Genomic DNA, 27,109 nt, shown 5'->3' with positions numbered 1-27,109 from the left:
CTTCACTTCTGTGCCATCTATTGATATGGCCCCTGTCCTCACAGTATCTGAACCCTTCACAGACGTTAATGGATTTGTTCTCACAACATCCTCATTTTAAGGAAAGGGAGCGGAGGCCACAAAGAGATTAAGAGATTTATCCAAGGTCACACAGAGAGTTTGTGACAGCTCAGAATTGAACTTCGGTGTCCCGAGGCATAACCACATGACCATTCTTTCTCTCTTGCCTTGGTTTCTCCATCTGTAAAATGGGGATGACAATATTTCCCTGCCTCACAGGAGAGTTTTAAGGATAAACCATTAGTGTCTGCAAAGTGTTTTGAGATCTTCGGATGAAAGAGAAAAGTAGAGTGTTAATTTATTTATGAATGGGTTAGGAGTTTACTCAGTCAAGTGAGCCTATGAATTCTGACACTCCTCAGAAAATACATCTCCCGTGAAATCCTATGTGTTCTTCAGCAAAGAGAAAGAATTGGGTGTGGGTGTACATGCTTGAGTGTGAAAAAGAAGAGTTTTTTATTAAATTACAAGGACTTTTTTTTGGCCAGAATTAGTATAAAAATCTCAGTCCCTCGCTCACATGGGCAGGACCTGGTTGGTACGATCCTTTGGGAGTGGCTTTGTGGCAATGCCAATATCAATGCCAGGCTCTGCCAATGAATGTAGACACAAAAAAAATCTGGCCTTAGGACCCAGGTTCATGCAGAGACTTTAAAAACATTCTTTCTTGGCGAGGGATTGGAGAACAATATTGCAAACATCCCCTGCTAATTCAGCAATAATGGCTGGTGAGCCAGAGTCTGGAGCAGGGGCCCTGTAATTCACACATAAGTGTGTCTTGTAGGAGACTCTTTGCAGGTGGAATTCTGCAGATCAGGACTATTTTGTTGCTTGATCAGAAAGCCACAGCGAGAGGAGAAATGCAGGGATGATTAGAAAAGAGGGACAGTTCTGAAAGGGAAAGGGAAATGTGTAAAATAACCTCTACATTGTAATGCTGTTGGACAGCTGTTGGGTTCAGAGCAGCAATTGCATAGCAAAGCCCTCCAACTAATTTTTATAGCTGTCTGCTCAGGGGGAACACTGAGAAAATATTTAAGTCATTTAGTGGGTCTGAAATATGATTTAGCTTTATAATAGCACTCAGCTTGGAGCCTGAATGGCCTGCTCTGCCTGGACAGTTAGTCCCCGAGCTGCCATCGGCCCATTTCTCATTCCTCAGAGGTAATGAAAGAGGGCCGTGAGCTGTGCAGAACATGGAGTCACAGGGCTGCCATTACGGGCTGCCAGAGCAGCAGAGGGATGCTATGCAAAGATGATAAAAGACCTCAAAATAGGACAAGGCCATTGCAACTTCCCAGTGCAAACAGCGCTCCTGCCATCTCCTATATGCAGTGCATTTCAAGTCCAGTTTATCCCTAGGACGCAGAGGGGAAAGATATAACCTTTCCATGGGGGGTTACACAGAGACAGCCTGCAGTGTAACTTAGAGCCTGCTCCTGCTCCTACTGAAGTCAATAGCAAAACTTTCATTGCCCTAAATGCCATCCACTTCTTCTGTCAAAGAACATCTGGCTGGATTCTGAGTACTGTTCCTGCTTCAAGGGAGCTCAGTGCTCTCAGAATCTCCAGTCCCCTATAGTGCCCTTTAGCTATTTCTTAAAGCTTTTCTTAATCTGCCCTCAGCTACTCCCATGCAGCCCCACTGACTACAAAGGGGCAGAAGAGATGCAACAGACGGCAAAGTGGGATCTTGGTTACTAGTCCCGATCCTGTGAGGTGCTGAGCACTCTGAACTCCTACTGAAGCCAAAGGGAAGCAAGGACACTCAGCACCTTGCAGGGCCAAGCCCATTATCAGAACTTGAAGTGAGCAGGGAAAGGAGCAATGCACTAGAAAGCAGTAAGCAGTCTGACATGTCAGATTACAGATGGCCAAACAACCCACCTGAGCCTGCCCCCTTCTCACTACCACCTTGGAGCTTCCTGGCCAATTGATGGATTCCATAAGCCCTTAATTGATTTCAACATTTGGCATGAATAAGATTTAATTGAAGTGCAGAGGTTTCTAACCACCATGACAGGCTCTAAGCAGGGAACATATTATCCAAAGCAGCCAAGGTTGTCATGTTCCAAACACCACCTCTCTCTGAGAGCACACATGACAAATGGGGATTCATTGCACAGAAGGACAGGCTCAGTTCACCCCTCTCCCTCACTCACACACACTCACAAAAAAAATCTCTGCTTGCATAAGCAGCCTTCAATGGAGTTGCACCCATTTTGACTAGTGCTGAATTTGACCCAATACTATTACAACTGGTTATTAAGTAAACCTCTCCTATTTTATGAAGTACCCAGAAGCCAAATTAAATGCTTGACACAAGAATAATTCAGTTAAAAGAATAAATTGACTGAGAACCAAAGCATGCAAATCTTATATGCTGAGTGAAACACTGAGTGTCTGATAGAGGAACAAACCTGTTTCAGATCTATGCCGAAAAGATCTCTAGAGTGCATCAGATACTGACATCATGTGGCTGCAGAATAACCATTCATTACTCTGTATAGGTATGATGGGGGAGGGCTCCAGAGCAGGGAGGGTCCCCCAACTTGAGCCCAAACGTCTACACCACAATTTTACAACCCTGCAGCCCAAATCAGCTGACATGGATCAGCTGTTGGTGTTTAATTGTAATGCAGACATACCTGGTGTGGACTTGGGCTAGTCGTTTAATGTGACTGTGTCTTAATTTCTCCATCTGTCAAACCACAATCGTAAATCTTACCTCCTTCCCAGGGATGTTGTGGAGGTCAGTGGTTAATGTTCGTATTGTGTTTGGAAAGCAGACTGTGCTGTTTGCATAAGTGCTCAGTGTTGTTGTGATGGAACACTGAATTGTGACGTCAGGAAAATATGCTGAAAAATGCTAATTGATTACTTCTTAGCAAATCAAAGCTGAAAGAATACAAGCTCCAGTTCTATTATTGTGTAGAAGCCCAGAAGCAGAGAAATCCTATGAGTCTCCCCCATCCCACCCCCTCTAGTTCAGACCTTCCAGGATCAGGGCAGGAATGTTCCCTAAAGTGCATCTTTTAATGTCTTGTCCAATTTAGTTTGAAATTGTAATTGATTAGATGAGGTCACTTACAGTAATCTGGGAATTACTATTACTTATTTAGTTGCTTGTTTGTTATTTATTTGTATTCCAGTAGCACGTAGGAGCCCCAGATATGGGCCATGGCCCCACTGTGCTAGCTGCTGAACAAACACAGCTGTAGAAGTGCTGCATTTAGGGCAATTCTGCATTACTTGCTCACTTGGAACTACCACCAAAGTCAAGTTAAGTGTGCAAGGAATGCAGGATGTGTTCTTTATTGGGAATTACTCAGGTGCTTTGACAGAATATACCACAAACCGACAACTCAAACCCTGAAGTTAAGATTTTCAAAGCCGCCAAAGGAATCAGGATGTTTATTTCCATTTCAGCTGAATGGGACTGAGTATCCAAATCCCCTAGGTATCTTTGAACATCTTAGCCTTGCAGTACAGTGTCTCCATGCACTTCCATTCTTTGTTGTGCAGTAGCACCACAGAGCATTTGCTAAGTTTGCCATATGATTTGTATCATAAGTGCTAAGAATTGTGTTCTTCGATCACATGTACATTTAAAAAACCCTCTAACTAGCTCTTCTGGGGGGAAAAGTATGTGAAAGGAGCAATAGTTAGTTACAATATCCAAACACTACATTAGAGCACAAGCTTTCATGTTTGTCATGTAAGTTTTTGCCCTTCTATAGTGGATTTCAAAGCATTTTAGAACCATAATCATTTGGCAAAACCTCTTGGGAGGCAGATGTATTATCCCCATTTTACAGATGGGGAAACTGAAGCACAGAGAAGTTTATGGTCAGAATGTTCCAAAGGGCTCAGCACTCATAGCTGGGGATGGATTTTCAGAAGAGCTCAGCACATTGGGAGCTGATCTCTTTGGAAAAACCTGGCCATAAATGTCACAATGTGGACTGCTGGGAGCTCTGCATATCTAAAAATCTGGTCTTTATTCAGGTGTTTAGAGAGGAGCAAAGCTCTTTTGAAAATCTGGATACAAACGTGGGTGTTGAGGATGTGAAACTCTGGCCCCACGTGGCTTGCGCAAGAACACCACACTTCAGTGTCAGAGCTAGAACAGAACCCAGATCCTTTTCCTCACAGACTGGTACTGTCTTAAGCAACCCTACCTGCCTATCAAATGCTCTTATTTTCAGCTGACAAATCCCCTGGATGCTGAGTTTCCTCTGCAGTGGCAGTTGGTCAGTTGGTTACATAGGAAGGACAATGGTTTCTCTGGGTGGGAAATAAGAATGGATGGATGTTTTTTTTCCTGGGTTAAAGAGGAGACAATTCTGGTTCCATAAACCAATGTGTGTGTTGTGGATGAGCACAGATGCAGACTGTGTACAAATTAACCTCTTTTGCCAAATAGTTCATTAGCATTGTCCTCCTGGACCTGAAGGTTTGAATCAGCTAATTGGAAGAAAACACCCAATTTGATTTGAAAATGTTTAATGTGGCTGGTACAGATCTTCAGAGCCAATAATCTTCATCCACACCAAACAAGAAAATCAAAGAGGAGTTGCTGCAGGTTGGAGTCTAGTAAGTCCGGGGCTGGCATCCAATTGCTAAAACGTGGGGAAAATTGACCCTGTGCATGTTATTACAAAAGTGAGATGTGGAGCTAATTAGAGACATGCTGCTCTTTTCCAACCATGTAAATATTAAAGGACAGTGGAGTCCCTTGTGTATCAGTAAGGGCTGGTAATTGTACCACTATCAGCTTGTTCTGTATCAGTGTCTTTGCTCTCCTGTGATTAACTAATTGTCCCCTGGTCTCTAAAGGTAAAAGAGCAGATAGTTTACACTCTCCAGCTCACTAAGCACATTTCTCTCATGTTACATAGCTGCAGACAGAGAGGGGCCATAAACCGAAACCTTTTACTTGAAACATGCTGAGTATGTGGGCTGTGGATTAAATGGGTCCTGGGAATGATCTGGCCCTAGGTTTGCAAAACTAAAATCCAGACCATCCCGTTTCTTCCCATCTCTAGGATTTAATCAGGTTGGGGGCTTATAAACAAATACTGGAGCATAATGATCTGAAACACTAGGCTAGGGCACAATCCTTCAGTCATTATCAACACTCACTTCAAAGAAGGATCTGCTTGAATAGTCTGTGAGCCAGATTCTGGGGCAGAGTGTCTCCTGCGACTGAAAGCCACTCAGTTCAGGAGATTGGGGGATATCAGGGACTGGTTGTGCTGTATGCCAGCCCTACTGCGAGTTAACACAGCCTAGGATCTAGTCTAATTTATACACCAGTTGAGAATCAGCTCCGCCAGCTCCTCACACCAGCGCAATTCTCAGCTGACCAGTTATGGCCAAAATCCAGCTCCTTTGTGCTGCCTGAATGACGCAAAAGGGCCTAATCCTAGCTGAGAATCTGGCCCTCTGCCTTCACGTATGCACTCAGAGCTCCCGATGAAGTTGGTGAGTGGGGGCTGTGATGTTTAGCCTATTACTGGAGCATTTTTGTAAGGGGATGGGTGGTTTGCAGGAAATAATTGACTCCTTTCTTGCACTAAAGAATCACCAGTTGGGCTTTTTGTTCTTTGAAATTGTCAGATTTCATTTCTCCCATGTGACTCAGAGCCTGAATGGCAGTGGTGGATGGGTCCATGCTCCTTCCCCCTCCCCTGCAGACTTCAGTTATTAAAACACTCAGAGGGCTAAATACCCCATAAAGCTGACAAGCAATTATACCTGCTGAAGAAAATCCCACTGTGAGAGCAAAGGGCTTTGAGATGGAACTAAAGCAATTCCTTTCACAAACATCTCTCTGCTTTGGAGAGAAAGGACCCCCACAGCCCTAGAAGGGGGTGTGCTTCAGTGCTTTGGAGAGAACATTGTTCAGAAAATTTAACAGCAGCTCCTTCCTCTGCAGGCCATGTTCTTATGCCACTTGCTTCTGCTGTAAAGGTCATGGCAAAGGGAACAAAAAGCCACAATGATTTAATCCTGACATTTACTGCTTCCCCTAGGAAAGGATATACAGCTGGTAGGGACTGCTTGGGCTCCAGGATCCAATGCAGGGACCAGGTAATGATGGGAAAAACTGATCCACTTCAGAGCCCTGGCTGTGGCTTAAGGTTCCTGGCCCTCTTGCTGGAGGTTCTGAAAAACTCAAACCTTTCACAGCAGTAAAGGAGCTGCCTGCAGAATAGGAACTAAGCAATTCAGAAATTACCCATGGTCCCAGTGCAAGCGATGTTAGAGTAAGAAGTGAGTTCACTGTACTCCATCTGCTTTCAAGTACAGTCACAGACCTACTTGCAGCTTCTGAAGGAGTTGAGCTCAAAGCAAACAGATTGCTTGGGAGGTTTCTCACTTTTGCACCCCAAACAGGGGGAGACTAAATTTAGAAATGAGCTCCAATACCATACCCACCTTCTGAACAGATGATCAGCCAGTGGAAGTGACCTCAAAGGATGTGATAGTACCAAAGATCCTCACTTCCATTTTTAATTACTTCCTCCTGCAGCTTGCATGGCAAGGGGGACACAAGATTGGCTTGTACTCTCAACTGTACAGTAAAGGTTCACTGCTAAACAGGGGGCATTGCTAATTGAGCATGGCTTCCAAAGAAAGATCTGCAACAGTGAGGGGTGTGGTTTGAGCAGAGGAGCCAGGAATTCCTAAGCTCAGTGAGCCCCTAACACCGACACTTTTTGTGACCATGGGCACCTCATTTAATGTTTCTGCCTCAGTTTCGCTATCAGTGCAACAAGAATACAAAGACCTACATACTATCCAAGGGACAATAAGGGACTGATTAGGTTATTTCTGTTTAACTCTGTTGGGACCTATTTCCTTCTCTAGGTGGATCTCGTAGGAGCTTGTAAACAGCCTGAGCCTGCCTTCCCTTAGAGAGGCTAGTACTGCACAGTGCGTGTGAACTTTTCTATTCACATATGCACACACTGTAGGAAGGCTCTGAGTTTCTAAGAGCAGATGGCCCGATTCCAAAAGATCCCACTACAGAAAGCAAACTTGAGTTTAAGAAATGAACCCCTGTGTCTTCTGGCTAGACAGTGATTCTCATTTTGTACATTTCTCAACCAGTATTTAAAGAGTCCAACATACCACATCTGATCTTTGGTTTGAGACCAAAAAGTGCCTTGTGTCTCCCTGCAAGGAAGCAAGTGACTTGTGGAGGGAGATGTAGGGTTGGATTTTCAAAAGCGGCTAAGGAGAGCATGTTCCATTGACTTTCAGTGAGACTTGTGCTTCTCAGTCACTTGGGAGCTGTTGGAAACCCCACCCTCAGATTTTAGCAGCTCAAGGAAAATTAGCTGGCATTAAGAAGGGGTGACACTGCAAAAAGCTGCTGATGCATCTCAGTGCATGGGGTAAGATGGAATGGAAACTGATCAAAGCTGGGGATAAAGGGCTTGGACTCTGAGGGGGAAATCCTTCAGGAACTTAGGAGCAGAGAGAAGACAAAGAGTGTCTGGGAGACCTGCAGCTGTGGCCAGGCCAGGGGTAGATACCTGATTGAGCTCTCAGCTTACCTGGTGGGACATCAGGCACAGAGATTTGGATGGCTCAGGTGCCCTTCTTAAGCAACTACCCAGGGGACCAAGAAAAATCAGTTTGATGGAGCAGAACTACACTCACTGTATCCAAGGATACTTTAGGACAGGCTCTTAAGGCAAGGTGCTAGCTAACAAGGATGGTCTCTTGTATTGGCTTCACTGTATCACTTATAAATATGGCATTAGCGACAATTAAAGTATTAGAGATCCATAAGCTATTAAGTACAGATTATATACTGTATACTGGACATAGCATCAAATATACACATTGTATAATATATAGAGAGGACATTAAATATAGATCAGTTATGCTAGATAGGCGGTATTAGGCAGACACAGTCTATCAGGTACAAGTCAGGTACTATATTAGATATACTGTATATAGGGTATTGAATATAGATTTGATAGTGAGGATACATAGGTTATTAGGTATGGATCAGGTATTGGTTAGGCATAGGGAGTACCGGTAGGTACAGATCCATCGATAGACTCAGCTAGTAGGCATAGTTTGGGTACCACTCTGGCAGGGTACTCTACATACGATTCGTGGTGTTGTTTTTAGTCAATCTCTCCAAATAATAGATGTGCTGGGTGATTATTGGCTGACACCAGCAAGGGCTGTGATATGTTCCTGTGCAAGAGCAACCTAACAGACCGGTGAGTAGCTCCCACCCGACAGCCCTCCTGCTCCTGACACCAGGAGCTGCTGGTTGTAAGATGAGATGCCAGCGATAAATCAGGCCAAAGCCATAAAGTGTTTTCTCCCTCTTTAAAGACAAAAAGCTCATTAACAATCAGCAGAGCATTTAATGAGAGGCAAGACGGAGTTCTCAGCGTTAAGAGCGGATCAATGGTAATATTCACTGCTTGTGCCTCCTTGCTGCATGGAGAAAGCTATGGCCTGCTCTTCCCAAACGGGCCCAGAGTATGCAGCTGTGAGGCATGGCTGTGACACACAGCGCCTGGGGTCCACCTTGGGAAATCTCCCTGCTGGAAGGAAACAGAAGAGTGATCATTCACAGCAGCCATTCCCCATTAGAAACCGGTAGGATTTCATTTTAACCAAACAAATGGGGCCATGAGTTCCATTGGCACAAAACGGAGAACATCTTTTCCTGTGTGTGCATGTAGCTAACTCAGACTCCGCCACACAGATGCTCTTCCAGTTTGAGAGAGGAATTTGCTCAGGCAGGGTTACGGCCTATGAGTTGGAATGAAGTTAAACAGCTAAATCACAAACCCTGGAACATATGGTCTATTATTGACTAAAAGACTGATGCAGCCATCCCTAGTGCATCAGGAATGAATGTGCCGGGGAGGGCTGGGTGACTGCTGCATAGAATGCTCCCCAGATATCCTGCCTGCATGCTGAAATGAGTTCAGATGAATACTACCCCCTCTGGGGCCACTTTCTGGGAATGGTTTGAGTTTGCAGAAAGCAAAATTCAGAGCTGCACACACAAGTCTCAGGGAATCCAATATTTAGATTTGTCCATGGAAGCGTTTGCACCAGAAATGCTCACACAGCCAGTTGGAGAACAGAAACTGGATCTTATCTATCTAATCACAACACAACTGGAATTCCAGATAAAGCGTGATCGACCCAGAGGGTAATAAAGCTCATGGAATAAATCCAAACAGCAAATAGATTTGAGGAACTCACAATCTGATCCTGGATCTTCCAGGATCTTTGTTGCAAATTGTTCACTCAGCTCTGTCCGTGGAGAACTTATTTGCCTTGCTTCACATTTCTGCCATTGCTGGGCTTAATTCTCTTCTCACATTACTTTTATATTGGTTTAACTCCATTGATTTCAATGGAGTGCTTCCTGATTTATACTGGAGTAAAGGGACAGCAGATTTGGGCCCACTGCGTTTGATGTTAGTGCATCATCCCTTTACTGTCAGTCAGTCTCTTGGAGTCCCTGTTGTGCAGATGGGTTTAGTGAAGTGTCCTTGATCCCTTTCCCATCTCTGTCTCTTCTGGTCTGTATTGTGACTCTAGCTCTATAGGTTCCCATCTCTGTGGAAACGTTTGGGCTGCAGCCTAGCAGTGCACTTCACTATCACATCTCAGCCTTGCCGTCTTATCTAACCTACTCTGCTTCTCTGTATCTGCTGTCTCTTCCCACCTCCCCCACATTTTATGTCATCAGAAAATTTAAGCAATTTTGATATTATCCTTTCCTCAAGGTCATTAATATCCCTGCTAAACAAAAGGGATTCAGATGCCAGTCTTGGTGCCACCCCCACATTCCCTCTCCCCATCCTGAATGCTCTTTTACCCATACACCATGTTTCCCGTTACTAAGACAATAATTCAATTGTTTCAATAGCCTCCCCAATCCCTGGCTGTATAAATCACCCCACACCATCCAGGAAAGCACAACATGCAGGGATTTAACTGCATGGCTGTACTCTAGAATGAGCTAGGCACCTGGTTCAATGTGCTATTACTATGCTGCAGCCAGAGCCTCTTTTGTCTGCTGCTTCCCCACCCCACCTCTCAGCACAGTCACATCCTCAATACATTCTAGCAAATTCAGCAGGCATGACTCACGGACGGTCCCTGTCTGAATCTCTGCAAACTGCCCCTTACTAAAATAAGCCCCTACTGTGATCTGCCTTTAGGTTTTTAAAGGGGGTTTAAGGAATGGTTGGAAGGTGCTGGACTGACAACCCTGGCGACCCTAGCAGGTATAGCACTGGTGCTGCCCCAGTTGAGTCTAGAAGAGACTGTGCTAGGGGTGAGAAGGGAGCGCTGTCCCCATGGCCCAGTCTGTCCTTGGCCTCTCTGCTGAGGCTACCAGCCAGGGGCTCATTTACTGACAGTGATGAGGGGGATTCTTTTTTGGCCACTGGAAACTGGACTGAGATCACAAACTCGTTTCACGTAGGCCACTGAGCGGATGGTAATGATTTCTGATGGATGCTGACCTGATCTGATCAAATGAGCTTGTGGCCAAAGGATCTTCCCTCTGCAAACTCTTTGAGCCACCGATCATTAGTTACTGCTCCATTCCAAGCCACTGCCCAGCCCTTTGTGAGAGTCCAGCAAGCTGGGCCAGGGACTTTCTTATTGCCCTTTTTGCTTCCTGAAGGACTGGGGGCTGGAACCCTTGTCTAGCCCTTGTATTCCTAATGGCCTCCTTACTGATTCCTGCTGCTTTTGAAGCATGGTTCACCTCGGCTGGCAATGGAAGCTCCAAGGTCTTGATACAGAGAGTGTTGTTTGGAAGGGGGCACAGGTTCCCTGCTAAGCACATTCTTTCCTGTTAGTTCTAAGACGGCAGGGTTGGTTGTAAGTTCAGGAAGCCTCTCGCTTTGAAGAGCTCTGATCAGCTGGCCTGTCAGCAGCCAGCTCATCATCCTCACAAATGTGTGCATTTAAAGTCAGTCGAGCAAAGGGAGACCTAACTTCTGCCCTGCTTGACCTCAGAGCATGGCCAGTGAGCTTGTAAAGCATCAGCATTTCCAAGCATCAAGGAAATAAAAATAAAATAAACATGCCCCTGTTTACTGCATGTGGGTTTCAGATTCCCAAGAGCATTTATTAGGGCACCAGCATTTCCATCCTTCCAAGTACAGGCCGCCCTCTGTGACCTGCTGAGTGCCCCAGGTAGGGTGCTGTTTACCTTCAATTCTCACTGCAGTCAGGGCCCGGCTCTAAAGGAGAAAGCAGGAGGTGTGGGACAAACTAGATAGATGTGATGGCGTTCTGGGGCATAAAAGTTTTGTTAGCATGAGTTTGGGATGCAGTGTCTAAAGGGTTAAATATTTCAATCACAGGCAGGTTTAATGTCACTCTAAATCATCCCAGGGGGGCTGAGAAGCTGGAGAACTTAATGGCCACCAAAAGCATGGTGTGCCTCTCTCTAAATTCCACACTCCTGGAGTCAGCACACAGGTGAATGGCATCTGCAGCCCCAAAACTCCCCTAGCTAATGGGCAATGGCTGACCTGAGTTAAATCCTGTGTTTACTCTTATTGCAGGAGACCATGTCTGGTCCCCTACAGGAATCGACTGCTTCCCCTCTAGCCCCTTCCTTGTCTCCTGCCTGCATCGTTTGCTATTTGCTATGATAAAGCTTCTGTTTTGTCTCCTTGCAGACAGCCCATCCGCTCCAGTCAATGTCACAGTCAGACATCTGAAGGCCAACTCGGCTGTTGTGACCTGGGATGTTCTGGAGGATGAAGTCGTTATTGGATTTGCAATCTCCCAGCAGGTACCCTCATCCTTTGACCCCCTTCTCCACATGCGCTGGGTCCCCCTCATCTCTACCCCACCTGCTTTGGGCCTTAGGAGCAAGGAAGAAAGGGCAAACTGTGGATTTATCATGGTGCAGCCTGCCCTGCCTGCAGCTCTCACAAGGCTCCTGCAGAGTTCTGACACAGAATCAGCCTCTTTCTTCGTCTTAACCCATTTCCATGGGTTTGGATTTAGAAATGTATAATCCTGGGGACAGAGAAGAACCGCGCACTGAGAGGGGAGTAGACAAGTTAGCATCAACCAGGATGATTATACTCAGGCATAGAGGTCACCGTGCTGCACCTGCAAAGCAACTCATAGCCCAGGCGCTGAGTGGGGGAATCGATCCATCACTGAAATGCCCCTAAGGAACTCGGTGGTTCAGGAGACTGGGGAAGGGATAGGTTGGTGGGGCAGTGACCCAATTACTACCAGATGCCTACGTGAGATGAACTGGTGGGTCTTATCCGAACAGGGAGACTTCTATACCCTGAAAACCACCATCCTATTGGCAGTCTCAGTGGGCAAGGCCTGGGAGTAGGACTCCCCCTCTTTCCCCTGGAGGTGGTTCCTCTGGGTTAGGGCTGCAGCACACTGGCAGGATGGCATGAGGGAAGCTAGCACTGCCTGTGCTTGTTCTGCACTGGGGATGTTAATAAACACCAGACTTCTGTTTCCAAGGGTGGGCTGGCACTTTCCACTAGCACTAAATGCACTTAAAAATACAACTAAATCTCCCCTACGGAGGAAGCTCACTCCTTCGTTGAGGCACAGCAGGACACTCCTACTCATCCTGCCCCAAACCCCACCCAGGACTTCCTTACGCATCTCCATTCCACGCCCCACCTAGGACTCTCAGACCCATCTCGACCCCACGGCCCACCCAGCTCTTAGTTTAATGCCACTCATAACTGCTTCCTCGGCCATAGCTACGCACACAAAATGAAAACAGACAAATCTGCTCAGGGCCAGAAACTGCTCCCAGTCATGTCCCTGGGAGTTCTGCTGCTGACTTGACTGAGCGCAGGAGCAGGCCATAACCATTTAATGCCTTCACGCTTCCAGGGCCCAAAGGTGACTGGATCATGTTTACTAGGCAAAAAACATAACCTGCCGGGGCTAGCGTCAGTCCCAAATCTCAGCAATAGCTCTGCCCAGTGGGTAAGTGCAGACAGGCATAAAACAATGAGACGCCACTGTGTGGGGAAGATGAGATCATGTCTCTTTAAAGCCAGCACTGGGAGGTTGCCATTTCATTCACATAGCATGAGATTCACCCATTTAGAGGCCAGCACAAAGCGTAGGCACCAGATACATCTCTGAGGACTTAATGGGGACATCCGTGGGGCTGAGGCCTTGTACTGGGCTCTGCACAGGGTGCATTTCACCCAGAAGCTCCTGAGCGACTCATGCTTTGAGTGGAATTTCTGGCTGCTGTTCTGTTGTGACATTATACAAGCTGGAGCTAGTGACCGAGCTCTTGGGAGATGGTGCGTGTTACCAGGTGGTATGGGCATTGCACGCCCTTGCCCATAAGGTACGTATAAATACTGGAGAGGTCAAGGGTTAAGGGATTGCATAACATGGAACCAGTCCCTTAACAAAACCAAATTCTCCCCTAAGACTTTACCAGACCCCAGTCACCTTCTCTAAAAATACTGAGCCTGATTCCCCTCCAGTGTCAATCAGGGGTGTCTCCACTTGTGTCAGAGTGGTGTCAGTGAGGGTGAGTGAGGGGCGGTCACCTGCCCCAGCTGTAGCTGCTCTTACTGCTCCAGGTGCCTGTGATCAGACTAGAGCATGTGGCTTTCCTCCTCAGCACTGGCGAGAGGGCCTTTAAAAGGCAGCACTAAGGTGCTGTCAGGGGTCCTGGGGAGGAATGGAAAGCATCTGTGTAGCAAGGCATCCATTGCCCAGAGACAGAATGCTCCCTCTGAACTCCTGTGCCTTCCTGCCTTGGGCTTGCAGAAGAAGGATGTGCGGATGTTGCGCTTCATCCAAGAGGTGAACACCACCACCCGCTCGTGCGCCCTCTGGGACCTGGAGGAGGACACAGAGTACATTGTGCATGTCCAGTCCATCAGCATCCAGGGCCAGAGTCCGGCCAGTGAACCTGTCCTCTTCAAGACCCCCAGGGAAGCAGAGAAGCTGGCCTCAAAAAACAAAGGCAAGTGTGGGCGAGTTCTCAGATGGTCCCACGGGTAGCCCCAGATGCAGGGCAGTGTTGCTCAGCGGAGTGGGAAACAGTACCTGGTGCATTTGAAAACAAGAACGGCCAAGCTAAAGAAGTATGGGTTGGATGAATGGACTATAAAATGGATAGAGAACTGGTTAGATCATAGGGCTCAACGAGTAGTGATCAATAGCTCCATGTCTTGCTGGCAACCAGTCACAAGCGGAGTTCCCCAGGGGTCGGTCCTGGGGCCAGTTTTGTTCAACATCTTCATTAATGATCTGGAGGATGGGTAGATTGCACCCTCAGCAAATTTGCGGATGACACTAAGCTGGGGGGAGTGGTAGATACCCTGGAAGGTAGGGATAGGATACAGAAGGACCTAAACAAACTGGAGGATTGGGCCAAAAGAAATCTAATGAGGTTCAACAAAGAAAAGTGCAGAGTCCTCCACTTAGGAAGGAAGAATCCCATGCACAGCTATAGACTGGGGACCGATGAGCTAGGCAGCAATTCTGCAGAAAAGGACCTGGGGGTAACAGTGGATAAAAAGCTGGATATGAGTCAGCAGTGTGCCCTGGTTGTCAAGAAGGCTAATAGCATATTGGGCTGCATTAGGAGGCGCATTGCCAGCAGGTCCCAGGAAGTGATTATTCCCCTCTATTCGGCACTGGTGAGGCCACATTTAGAATATTGTGTCCAGTTTTGGGCCCCCCACTACAAAAAGGATGTAGACAAGTTGGAGAGAGTACAGCGGAGGGCGACAAAAATGATTAGAGGGCTGGAGCACAGGACTTATGAGGAGAGGCTAGGGGAAATGGGCTTGTTTAGTCTGCAAAAGAGAAGAATGAGGGGGGATTTGATAGCAGCCTTTAACTACCTGAAAGGGGGTTACAGGGAGGATGGGGCTAGGCTGTTCTCAGTGGTGGCAGATGACAGAACAAGGAGCAACGGTCTCAAGTTGCAGTTGGGGAGGTCTAGGTTGGACATTAGGAAAAAGTTTTTCACTAGGAGGGTGGTGAAGCACTGGAATGGGTTACCTAGGGAGGTGGTGGAATCTCCATCTTTAGAGGTTTTTAAGCTGAGGCTTGACAAAGCCCTGGCTGGGATGATATAGCTGAGGTTAGTCCTGCTTTGAGCAGGGGGTTGGACTAGATACCTCCTGAGGTCCCTTCCAACTCTAATATTCTATGATTCTATGATAAGCTAAATGCAGGCAGGGCTAGATTAGCCTCTTGCAGTCCCCTTGCAGTCAGTGGGATCAGCCCCATGTAACTTAGACATCAGGATGTGCAGATGTAACACATCAGCGAAGCGTGTTGTGTCCTGGGACTCCTAGCCTGCATGTTACACACGAGTTCTAGGATTTCTGTTTACATTCTCCATGGGTGTTTGTTACTGGCCCATAGAAATATTTATGGGACCAAAGTTAAGGCTCACGAGTTGGAGTTCTCGGATGGTGGAAATACTGTGACAAGACCAGATCTCTGGTAGGTTCAGCTCCCAGAAGCAGAAATAGAAAGTCAATGGAAAACACTAAGACAGAGATGAGATCTCTGGGCCTACTCCTCAGGTAGTGAAAGTCTGTGTGGCTCTGTAGTCTTGGAGCTATGCCCACTTTCACCAGCTGGGGACCTGGCCCTTACTGTTTGTTCAGGCTCTGCACAAAACCAAACAAAAACCCAAACAACTCACAGGTGCCAGTGTTAGTGAAAGTGCTTGAAGATAACATGATGGGGTCAGACACGGGCCTGCTTCTGGCCCCACCTGCCCCCTGAAGTCACTGGCAGTTTCTGCTGTTCCCTCACTCTCTCTCCATGGCTGGGTGTAGACAGGGGGGACGGGTGTAGAGGAAACTGACAAGGGCCAGATTGGAAACTGGGGTGTGGAAGTAAAATTCTCCTTTCATCCCACTGCCCCAGGCCATTAGTCCCCTATACCCATAAGGCCAAATTCTGAAGTCAGCCTGAGCCTACAGGGAATCTAAGGGTATGTCTTAGTTACACCTTCAGATGGCTCCCTACATGTACGTTACACCAATTTATGGACCTTTCGACTCAGCACCTCCCACTGGTGTGCAATTTATGCCCCCTTTATATCAGCTCTGAATCAATGCACTGGGTCTAGCTGAGTGTGAATGAGTCTAGGGGAGGCTAAGCTGATGTAAGTCGTGACAGGAAGCCAGAGGTGAGGCATGCAGCCTGGAAAGCAACTGACAAGATGGAATAAGGAGGTGTAAATTAAAGGAAGCCATCACTACTTTCTTATCGTGTCTTCCAGCTGCTGGACAAGTAAGTTCTACCAGCTTAGATTACCTTAAATTCACACCAGTAAGCGGGTATAAGCTGAACTAAGGAAGTTTGAATGAGTGTACAGGAACCTAACTCATATCAGCTGCACATCACTTCTGATTGCAGCCCTTAGTCTGAGATCTTACTAGTATCCAGATCTGGGCATTCCCTAATGGTAAGAACACAAGAATGCTTGCTGCTCTCGTGACTTTGTTTATCACATTAACCACAGCAAGACCGACCTGTTTCAGCACAAGAATGCCTAGAATCCCAGCCACTAGTGCTGCCAGAACCTGAATCTCCACTTCTCTTTCCTCTAGGAGGTGTTGAGAGGCAGAGGGAATAAGGATCGTTTTCAGTACTAGTGGCTGGCGGGGGCATGCCAATCAGCCTAGCAAATGAAGAATGCCTGGGGAAATTCGTGGGCAGGCTGTGCACACAGCTAGGGATAGAACCCCTGGGGATCCAGGCCAAGGATGCCACAGCAGCATCAAGACAAGGTTCTGAGAGACTCACTAAACCTCCCCGTCCTTGGATTCTAAGACAGCAGAGAAGAGACACCAGTGGACATCCTGCTTTTCTAAAATTTGAAACGTTTCTGCCAAATCAGTTACATCCAGTCAGGGAATATATCATTTGTCCCTTCTGAGCAAACATCCAGCCAAATCAGATGGTGTCAAGGCAGGTCAAAGAGATGTTCTACATCAGCAAAGCACTCTAATGAACAGGGGACAGGGAGAATCAGGAGTCCAGGTTATAAAGGGTTACCAGATGATTAGTTTAGGCCATATTGTAGTGCACTGTTTTCATCCATGGTTCCTAGGATGCTGAGAGTTCTTGACTCTTTCTGCTGAAATGATTTGCAGTCTGTAAATAGTGAATTGTTGCTCATCTGAAAACACTGAGAAGAGCACTGTCTACTTCCCAGGAGATCTGAACTGCAATCTTCTTAGTTATTTGAGGCCAGGGCTATACATTATGGCCTGTGAAGAGGTATTACTCATTCCCGCATCCTGCAGCTTTGCTGAAAAAGATTATGCCAGGGCATAAATCCTGAGCTGGGCTGGCAGGAATTCTGCATGGAATAGTGATGCGATGGCTAGAGTACAGAGTGCTTAGATACTACAGTGATGGGTGCTACAGAAATCCCTAATGCAGAGGGAGAGAGGAATGGCAATGCTAACACCTGACTGAGGCGTGATGACTCCGAACAATTCATGCTACTTTTGAATCTTGTGCTCTCACTGTGGACAGTGAGAGCACATAATTAAACTGGTGTCCAGAGAGATTTTCATGTGGTCAGATGGGGTTTACATTTCCAGATCTTCCAAAGGGTTTTCAGATCTGCAGTCACCCAGCTTTGCTCACTAAATATCTGTGAGTTGGGAGGGAAGGGGTTGAAGGAGTGTGTGAAAGGAGGAGGCAGAACTCACTGCATGAATGGATCTCATTTTCTCTCTCCTCTGTGCAGATGAGGTGACAATGAAGGAGATGGGGAAGAAGAACCAGCAGCTGCGAGCTGGGGAAATTCTCATCATTGTCGTAGTGTTATTCATGTGGGCAGGTTGGTAGCAGTCCCTATGATGAATGCATGTAATGTCTCAGAGTCAGCTCATTCACTTTGTGTGTGGGTGTGAATATACACATGTGATGGCCAGGAAGAGAGATGCAGAGAAAGCCCTACCCAGCCCTCCATATACAGCATTGAACATTGGTGTATAAGTGCATTTCACCTTTCTCTTAACATCAGGTATTGGCCACTGCTAAAGGCAGGATATTGGGTCAGCTGAATCAGTAGTAGGATCATGGATTTAACAAACCAGTTGTCCGATCTGCTGTGGCAAATCTTATATCGTAATCCTTCCAGAAAATATTGATGGTAATCCCCTTACCTTTACACCAGAATCCAAGCCCTTTAGCCCCTTCTGTTCCATTAACATGATGCAGTCTAAGTGAAACATACCATTGTCACTATATTTGTCCCATTACACACCTGCAAGTCACATGCAAGCTGGTAATTCTTGTGAAGAGGCGTGACACCGTTCTATATTTACTAAAACCCACTTTGAAATCTATTAAAATGATAGAGCTGTTAAAAGAATAAATGATCAGGATCATCAAAACATAAAACATCAAGATAGCAATAAACCTGAATCCTCTTAAAATCTGGTATAAGAATACAAAGAATTGTTTAAAGAGCAAACTTCCCACATACCTAAGAGCAAACCTGGTCAACTCAGTACTGAGTATTATCAATGAAGCTATAGAAAGGATGAAGACTCGGTGAGCAACCAACTTGCAAAGGTCTATGCATGGTGTAAAATGAAACTGTACAAGGAAATACCCCAGTCTGAAGAGAGAGAGAGATCCCCACTACAGCCTTCCAGTGACATTAGCCTAAATTAGATGATTTAATGGTCCCTTCTGGCCTTAAAATCTATGAACCGGTTGGTTGGATGGGTCAAGGACAGGGAAGGAAAAGGGGAAATTTGGTAGCAATGACAAGCAAGCTAAAAGTAGCTGCTGAGTGCTCAGCACTTTTGAAAGTCCAGCCATGTGTTTTGATCTTAAATGTGGATTTAGGAATTGAAGCCCATTTTTTAAAAACTTGGCTTAATTTTGCAGACCTCATGCAACCAAAAATCCCACTGAGTTAATGGGAGCTTTGCTATATCAGAGTTACAGGATTGGGGCCCATCTGATTTAAAAGCAAATACTATAGGGTCAGACCCAAATCTGTGGCTGGGGAGCGCTTGGTGCTGCGGCAGGATGGAACAAAGATCTCTGCACTTTTTCAATCCTGGAGCTATTTTGCAGTGGGATTGGGCCAAGAAGAGTGCACACAGGATTTCCTTAGCCAATAGTGAGTTGAAAGGGGCCACAAACAGCTGGGTCATTAAATATACCACCTTGACATGAAAATCTGCCCATACAATTTTTATAATGTAAAATTTAAATAAACAAACAAACTACCTGAGGGGCTCAGGAAAGCAAAAAATTCCGCATTACGAGTTTGAGATTAGATCTTCTGCTGGTGTAAACTGGCATATCCCCTCTGATCTCAACAGAGCTACATCGGTTTATACCAGAGGAGGACTTCACCCCTCTGTTTTAATCTAGTAAATGTGTAAGGAGAATATGCCCTTCCCCCTTCATCAGCCTGGAGCTTTCAGCATTCTATGGCTTGCCCAGGTTCAGAATAGCATGCCATAATTAATGGAAAAGAAAGTTTGTGCTTGTTTGTTTTCTGTATAGAGCCCCAGATTCCCCCAGCCTCCGTTCAGCAGCTGCCTCTGCTGCTGCTGCTGCTGCAACATAAAACATTCATGAAACAGCACGATGTTTTACTCGTGAGCCACACAGTCACATTGGCCAGGGGGACGATATATCAGGTGAAACAAGGGAACTGGCATGCAAGGAACGGAACGGTACAGTAGATTATATAACCCATTATGTACAGTTGGTATTTCCAGTTGATATTTACTCCATTATCCTGATCATAGGAACATTCTGCATATACTGTGTGTGCAGAAAAACTGCTACTAGTGGGGAGAAACCAACCAAAGCTAGGGCTGTGTGGTTGAGGGGACAATCCCCAGCTGTCTTGCAAGAACATGCAGGGGAGCTCTCGGGAGATGGTAAGATGTCTCTCCCTTTTGCTTAGGATATTAGAGCAATGTGGGAAAGTTCTGTCCCTTCACTGTAGGAAGCTGGCGACTTTCCCTATGAAATATGGATTCTGGACATGGGCTCATTCTTCAGCTGTGCCTGAGCTCCATGCAGTCAGGGATTGTGAAAGCTGAAACCCCTCCCCGCTAGCCATGCCATCAATGTGCTCCCTACGCCAGGAGCTGCAAAAGGGGGTGGCACAGAGTCTGCTATGTCAGTTCTGTGCCATCCTTGGATTTCCTCGTGCTGGGGGAATCCTCAGCTGACATTACAACCCCTTTGCACTATTCGAGCAGGATCTGGCTCATTGCCTAGCTTTTGTAAGACTAACAATCTTACATTCTTATAATTTTCTGTGGGCGTATTTTCTTTATGAATAAAGCCCTGCAGATTAATAGTGGTTTTGTTTTTTTTTTTTTTTTTTTTTTTTTTTTTTTTGGGGGGGGGGGGGGAGGAGTTAAATCATGTCCTCAAGAGACAGTGGGCTTAAATCTCTGTTGGTGTAAATTGCTGAGTTTAGTGCAGTGCTGTCAAATTTACACCAGCAGAGGATTTGGCCCATTTATGCTAAACTCAGATGAGATGGGATACTCCCCAGAGATATGTGGAGATGAAATTGGGTCACAAATCTGAGATCTGACAACAAATTTTAGTTAATAATTTAAGGTGGGGGAGGTTTAATGGTGTCCTGTCTTGCTCCCCTGGGATTCTTTCCAACTATAAGTGAATCCAAAGGGATTAGCAGCAACAATGTAATTTTTTCCACTGGAAAAATCTTGAGTTTACCATGCATTGGTACCTGCTTTCCACAGAATTAGATTGGGATCTAGTCACTGCTGACAACAACCAAATCAGAACCTGAATTAACACAATGGGAAATCCGACATCTCCCCCTGCTCTTTTAAAATAGTTAAAGAAGTTATTGTTTCTGCACATTAAGAGCTAAATCTCTCGCCTGTAAAAATCATTTGGGGGTAAAATAATTAAATGAGATTGCTAAAAGGTTTAATCCAGGCAAGTGATTGTTTCATCTTCCAAAACTCAGTTCACAGTGCGAGCACCGAATTGTCCAACACTATGAAAGTGGCTTGTAAATGCCCCTTCTAGACAAAATGACTGCCATTTACCAAACGCTGGTCAGTGAGGAAAATCTCATTGATGCTGAGGAGCTGTTTACAAAATTTCATTCTGATAGCGACTTTTCCCAGCCCGGTGTCTGACCCATCTGAGACTCAAGTGTGGAGTTATTGGTGAATGGAAACTACAGTTAGTCTGAATATACATACGTGTCCAGTTTATGCACTAAGCTTCATTGATGGCCCAGTGGAGAGGGCACATGACTTGACATTAACACCTGGGTTCTAGTCCTGGCTTTGCCTCATTTTGCCTAAGTTTCACAATCTGAAAATGAGGATGATGATACTTTTATGGCAACTGTCAGCATATCTTCCCAAGGCTGACAATTTGCTCACATGCAAGAAAGAACTTGGGAGACTGTGTAACAGCACTACCTGGTGACAACAGTCATAACAGCACCGATCACTGTTAAGTGCTTTGAGATCAACTGTGGATAGATTCTATATATATGCAGAGTATTACTGTTCTGAGAGTTGGAACCTTTTCCAGTAGGTAAGAAGCAATGGGCTTGTTGGTTGCCCTTCCTAGCACCTCTCACTTTGTGTTTGAAACCTGCAGGCAGAGAGGTGGCTATTCAGTCAGAACACAACACAAAAGCTGCTGGGAAAGACATTTTCACTCTCTTCATTTGTCCTGGCTGCCCCCACTTTGTTCTCCATACACCTAAAGTGTGGGAGGACATTTCTGTTGGCAGCTCATTCTGCTGTAGCTGTCAGACATTTGCAGATGTTGTCCTGCTGAATAGGAGACCCTGGTTTGTTTCATCTGCAGGTAGGCATCGGTGTTTCATTACATCCTCCAGCTCAACGGCACCCTTCTATGCTTCAGAGAAAGCAAGCTTTCAGGGTGCATTTCCAACTAATGGGAATTCCCAGATGGCCCTTGTGCTTGCAAAGCAAAGGTCACATTAAACCTCCTCACATGGCTGACCCCGTTAACTGCTATCCAAATTGGAAGTTTAAAAACTTGCCCTGCTTAATGAGAGGGAAGTGAGACTACAAGAAATCTCCTGACCTTGTCTGACTGATTTAGAGTGGAATTTGGCACTATGAAGGAAGAAGCTAGAGCCTGACTAGTTGTGTTAGAAAATGGCTCTGATCCAAAGACCTGGCTCATTCATGTGACCTCTGACACTTTTTCCTGCTAGGAGTGATCGCCCTGTTTTGCAGGCAGTATGACATCATCAAAGATAATGAACCAAATAACAATAAGGAGAAAGCCAAGAGTGCATCTGAGAGCAGCACTCCTGAGCACCAGAGCGGAGGACTCCTGCGCAGCAAGGTAAGATGCTATCGGCACACAGAGGGGGATGAGGCAGCCAAGCGATTTCCAGCTGGGCTTCTGCTGAATTCACCTGAAAACCAATCTTCTGTTAAGGATCCCAGCTACATATTCTCTCTACTGGGCCAATGTACAGAAGTGAGTGCCCCATGGCTCCCACCACTGCAAGTCAGGACTCCTGGGTTCCATTCCCAACTCTGGCATTCATAGGTGGCCATGGCCAGATCATATAACCTCTGTGCCTCAGTTTCCCCGTCAGTGAAATTAGGATAATATCAATCCACATTTGTAAAACACTTCGAGATCTTTGGATGAAAAGATCATGCTGTATGTGAGCAGATCCTAATTGTCTTTCTTGTATTTATTATTTGAAATTATTCACTGACTAATTCCTGACCTGCAGCTCGTTTGTGAGCAGTTCATTGCGAGCATTTGGAGTTCGAGCTGTGTTGGTTCCTTTTGCTTGGACACAAGTCACATGGAATGTTCCCTGACTGGATGGGTGTAACTTTTTAGAAGCAGGTGTGAGGCATGAATATGGATAGTTAAGAATTCAAAACTCTCCACAACTATTCTACCATAGTCGTCATTTCCACGAACATTTCTGGCAATAAAATCACTTGCTAGGATGTCATCAGAAAGTGGATTTCAGAAGTGGCTTGAACACAGCCAACAAGAATTGGAATTTGAAGATAATTTTAGCACAGCAGGGATTCTGTATGGGCATAGGAATCCCTCCACACCCAGTAACTTGCTGGATCAGGGCTTAAAGTACCAGCAGGGATCCCTAGGTGTGCTGGAGTACCCCGTTCAAACATACCACTTCCATGCCAGATTCAAGTACTTCCCTCCATGTTAACATTTATAGTCCTGGATGTCCAGGATGATTGATGGTGATACCCATGGTTTGGAAGGGGAGCAACAGCTCTGCATTTGATACCAGAGAGATAAGGAAAGGGCAAGGGATGCAACCAAGCTGCCTAACATTTTCTGTTCCCTTGGTTCTATGAATTTTGATGACACTTTATTGCCCAGCTCTGGCAGACTGCCCTTGAGGGTGATGAACGGGTACGATTTAGGAAAAGCTGCTCAATATTTTGCTAACTCTGCCGTTGTCAGTATTACTTCTGTCATGGTTCCTTCACCCTGTCCAATGCAGGGAAAATTTAGGACAGAGTGACAACCTTAGTTCTGTGTTTCATGATCCTTCTGTATTTGCCTGCAATCCCTTGGGATCAAACATTTGCCCTAGCAACATTGAACAAGCAGTAGACTGAGCTATCCCGTGTGGATTTTGCAGTTGAGAGTCCTTTGTCTTCACTGGATGGCCTATGCACTATAACTGGGCAGCAGGCTGCCCAAAGAAATAGGATAAAATTCTGATCTCTATTACACTGCAGTAAACTCCATTGACAGCAGCTGAATTTGAGGTACCATACAGATTATGTATTTCAGACCCAGTGTTTGTTACTAAGTCACACCCTCACGTTCACATACTCCTGGACTACAAGGGACCAGTTTGTCATTGTTCTACTCCCCCTGCATAGTCATTCACGTCTGTGCAAAGTGGGGGGGGAATGCTAATAAAGCAGAATGATGGCATTTTACACTGGTATAAACAGTTGCACAAGGTGCAGGCTAATGATGAAATGGGCCTCTAAAGTCCCGAGTAAAGTAATCAGTTTCTTTGCCCAGGAATTGTAGCCAGTGTTAACACCAGCCCCACCACTGACCCATTTTCATTATGCTGCAGGTGACAGGACCATTTATAAATTCACCACTGTACTGAACAAATCTCTGATGGCTTTTCCCTAGCAATCCCTGTACCTTTCTCCCTCTTTTCCCCCTCTCCCTTTCTTCTAGTTTCCAAAAAACAAGCCCTCAGTGAATATCATCGAAGCATGACAGCCTGCCATCTGATAGATGGACTCCATTTCTCGCTCTCCCTCTCTGCTTCTGAGCCCTGATGACGGGGAAGTGAAATATTGTTGGAGTGGTTTGGAAAGAGACCTGCGGGTTGTCAATTTCTGGCATAAACCTCCTTGCCCTTTCTCTGCAAAAGACATCTGGAGTGAAAGAAAAAATCCTGCAAAAAGCCCACATAACCACTGTCTGAGAAGGAAAAGCTTCTGTGAAACTGATGCCTCAGGCGATTCTGTACTGGATTCACAACTCACCCAGGCTGTAACAGATCCCAACAGACTCATCTTCCACCCTCCCTAGTCTCTCTTGGGGCAATTTTCCTCTCTGTGGAGATGCACAAAATTTCAGCGTATTTCTATTCCTATTTCACTTCATTGTCACCCCATCTTCACAGCATCAACATGGGTGCAGACTGCATTTGCCATGTCTCCTTTTTAGAGAAACAAGAAAGAAACTTCAGCCTAGACAGTGGCAGTAACAAGGATTTTGGCTGCTATGTACTCTCTCACTCCGTAGCACTCATGTTTGTTGTGTAATACATTTTGCAGGTGGGTTTTTTTGTAGGTTTGTTTTTAACAAAGGCACATTACAGTTTCCATCTGGATGGTCACAACTTTGCTGGCAACTCTCCAATTGGGATCTGCATTTGTCTCTATTTTTGCCATCTCTCCTATTCTCCAATGTTGTAATTCACCTTAGATAATCAGGGTGGAATTCAAAACACTGCGGGGCACAGATGAAGACAGACAAGAAGCCAACCGTTGTTTTGATTCCAGGAGAACTTGAACACTTTTTTCATGATATTTATGACTGGGCTTAAGTGATTCCACCAATAGTGTAACAAATGGTCCATATAAAATGTGGCCAGTTAGTGGGGGAGTTAGGAGGGGGAAGTCATAATTATAATGGTTACTATGCAAGGATGGAAGGTTTCCAGTGCTGTCAGCTATCTCATTCACTCCCAAGGGATCCCTGCCCAATTCATGGCTGAGGACACTACTCTGTAACTAGTTACTCCTTTTACCAGGGTTCTAGTGAGTGGATTTGGTCTCCTTCTACTGCTTGTCTCAATTATTCATCATGGCTCTCTATTGCCAGGTAGTAGTGAAGAGTCCCTCCTCACTCCTCCACAAATATGGGGATGGAAAGGAGGACACTCCTCTAATTTAATAACTGCTTTCTGTTTATAAGTTGACAAGTTTGCTGTGACTGATGGTGTTTTGAGACTGGTAGGTGGGAGGTCGTCAAATGGAAGAGATTTACTATCCACGCTTTCCCATTAGGCTTCTACATGTATTTATTTAATTACGCACCCAGGCCATTCCAAACATGGTGGCAGATCCTAATCATTCTATCAAATACCATGAGGGGCTGGCCTAAGCAGGATTTAAATTTTCCCATTGCAAACAAATCTGCATTCAGGCAAGGCAGTGATTCAAAAGCCACTGCAAGGAAACAGGCTGGCAGTCACCGAGTACAGATATCTTCCCCTTTGACATCCATTAGCCTTTCTCAAGCAGTCAGTCCAGGAGAAAGGCAGTGGGAGGGTTGCATGCAGAGACATTTTATAAACAAGGGCTTCCCCAGTGCCAGTTTCAGGCAGTCAGCCAGCCCCACACCATTTTCTCAATTGGCTCCTTTGCCAAACGATACTCTTCACCACCAAGAGCGAGAGGTCAGTGCCTCTGATACAGTTGGAGCAATAATCCCTTTTTAATGTACAATAAAAGATTAAAGGCACATTTTCTTTCCTTGTGAATACCTGAGTTTAGTGAATACCTGTTTCCTCTTAATTTTATACACTGAGGCAGAATGTATGAAAAAGATGATGGAGCCCTTCTACCTAGATTTCTGAGGATCATGGATTTGGCTGTGTTTTCCCTGTCCTTGGTTGCAGTAAAGGTTCAGAAGGGCTAACTTTGCTTAGGCTGTGAGCTAAGGTGAGAAAGAAGCTAAAACATAAGCATAGATACAGTGCCACTTAGGCAGTCGCTTTCTACAGGAATGTCTCAGGCTTAGGAAGCATTTTATGAGAAAAATGTCATTCAGAATCCATAGCCTACCTCTAAAGGAAGATTTAGAACAGATGGTATGGCATGTGCAAAATGATAAAAGAGATGCTCTATCATAATCTTGGTATAGACAAGCAAACGAGTAGACCTTAAACTCTAAGTGAGCTGCTGCTGAGGAAATTCAGCCTGGGTAATTTGTCAGGGCAGTGTTTTTATACAAAAAAAATTTCTGGGAATGCAGAGAACATCCCCCATTTTTGACAGTGATTGTTGTTCCCTAGTGACAGGTTTTTAGCTATTTCTATTACAACAGCGATGCACTCATTTTTGTTAGAAATGGGGAAATTAAAATGTGAGGCATAACTGTGAACAAGCATCTAAGTATTCAAGCCATGATGTGGCAGGTGGCAAAAGAGGTGCATCATTATGCTCCGTAACTGCAGGCTTTAAAGGTAAGGTGGTAATGCTATTAATGAGAAAAACAAACGTAGGCTAGGAAGCAAATAGCTTGGAATTCCTCTCTGGTATGAGTATCAAATGCAGCTGATTCTCCTCAGATGTTTTCAGGAACTATAAACTGAAGGGATTTAATAAGAATACACTTTGTCTAAAGAGGTGCGACATAAGGAAGGGAGGGAGAGACCAATACAGAAGTCCCATTTTCAAAAGTAACTTAGATACGTCGAAGCCTGAGTCTCAGTCAATGAAATTTAGGCTCCTAA

At 45.5% G+C, this 27,109-nt stretch overlaps 1 protein-coding gene across 1 annotated transcript in view; it reads left to right on the top strand.

Moving 5' to 3' along the window:
* The window catches only part of FNDC5 (fibronectin type III domain containing 5), a 28,905-nt gene extending 2,263 nt beyond the window's left edge, over window positions 1-26,642 (top strand). The window contains exons 2-6 of the mRNA XM_067533849.1: window positions 11,763-11,878; window positions 13,870-14,068; window positions 17,837-17,929; window positions 22,319-22,452; window positions 24,316-26,642. Coding sequence (XP_067389950.1) covers window positions 11,763-11,878; window positions 13,870-14,068; window positions 17,837-17,929; window positions 22,319-22,452; window positions 24,316-24,357 — 584 coding nt within the window. The 3' untranslated portion in view covers window positions 24,358-26,642. The remainder of the gene's footprint in view (window positions 1-11,762; window positions 11,879-13,869; window positions 14,069-17,836; window positions 17,930-22,318; window positions 22,453-24,315) is intronic.
* Window positions 26,643-27,109: the final 467 nt, after the last annotated feature.

Source organism: Emydura macquarii, unplaced genomic scaffold (assembly GCF_026122565.2).
Source record: "Emydura macquarii macquarii isolate MOO-44397 ecotype Brisbane River unplaced genomic scaffold, CSIRO-AGI_Emac_v2 contig_3348, whole genome shotgun sequence".
Lineage (NCBI taxonomy): Eukaryota > Metazoa > Chordata > Testudines > Chelidae > Emydura > Emydura macquarii.
This window is presented reverse-complemented; position numbering and strand designations above follow the sequence as displayed.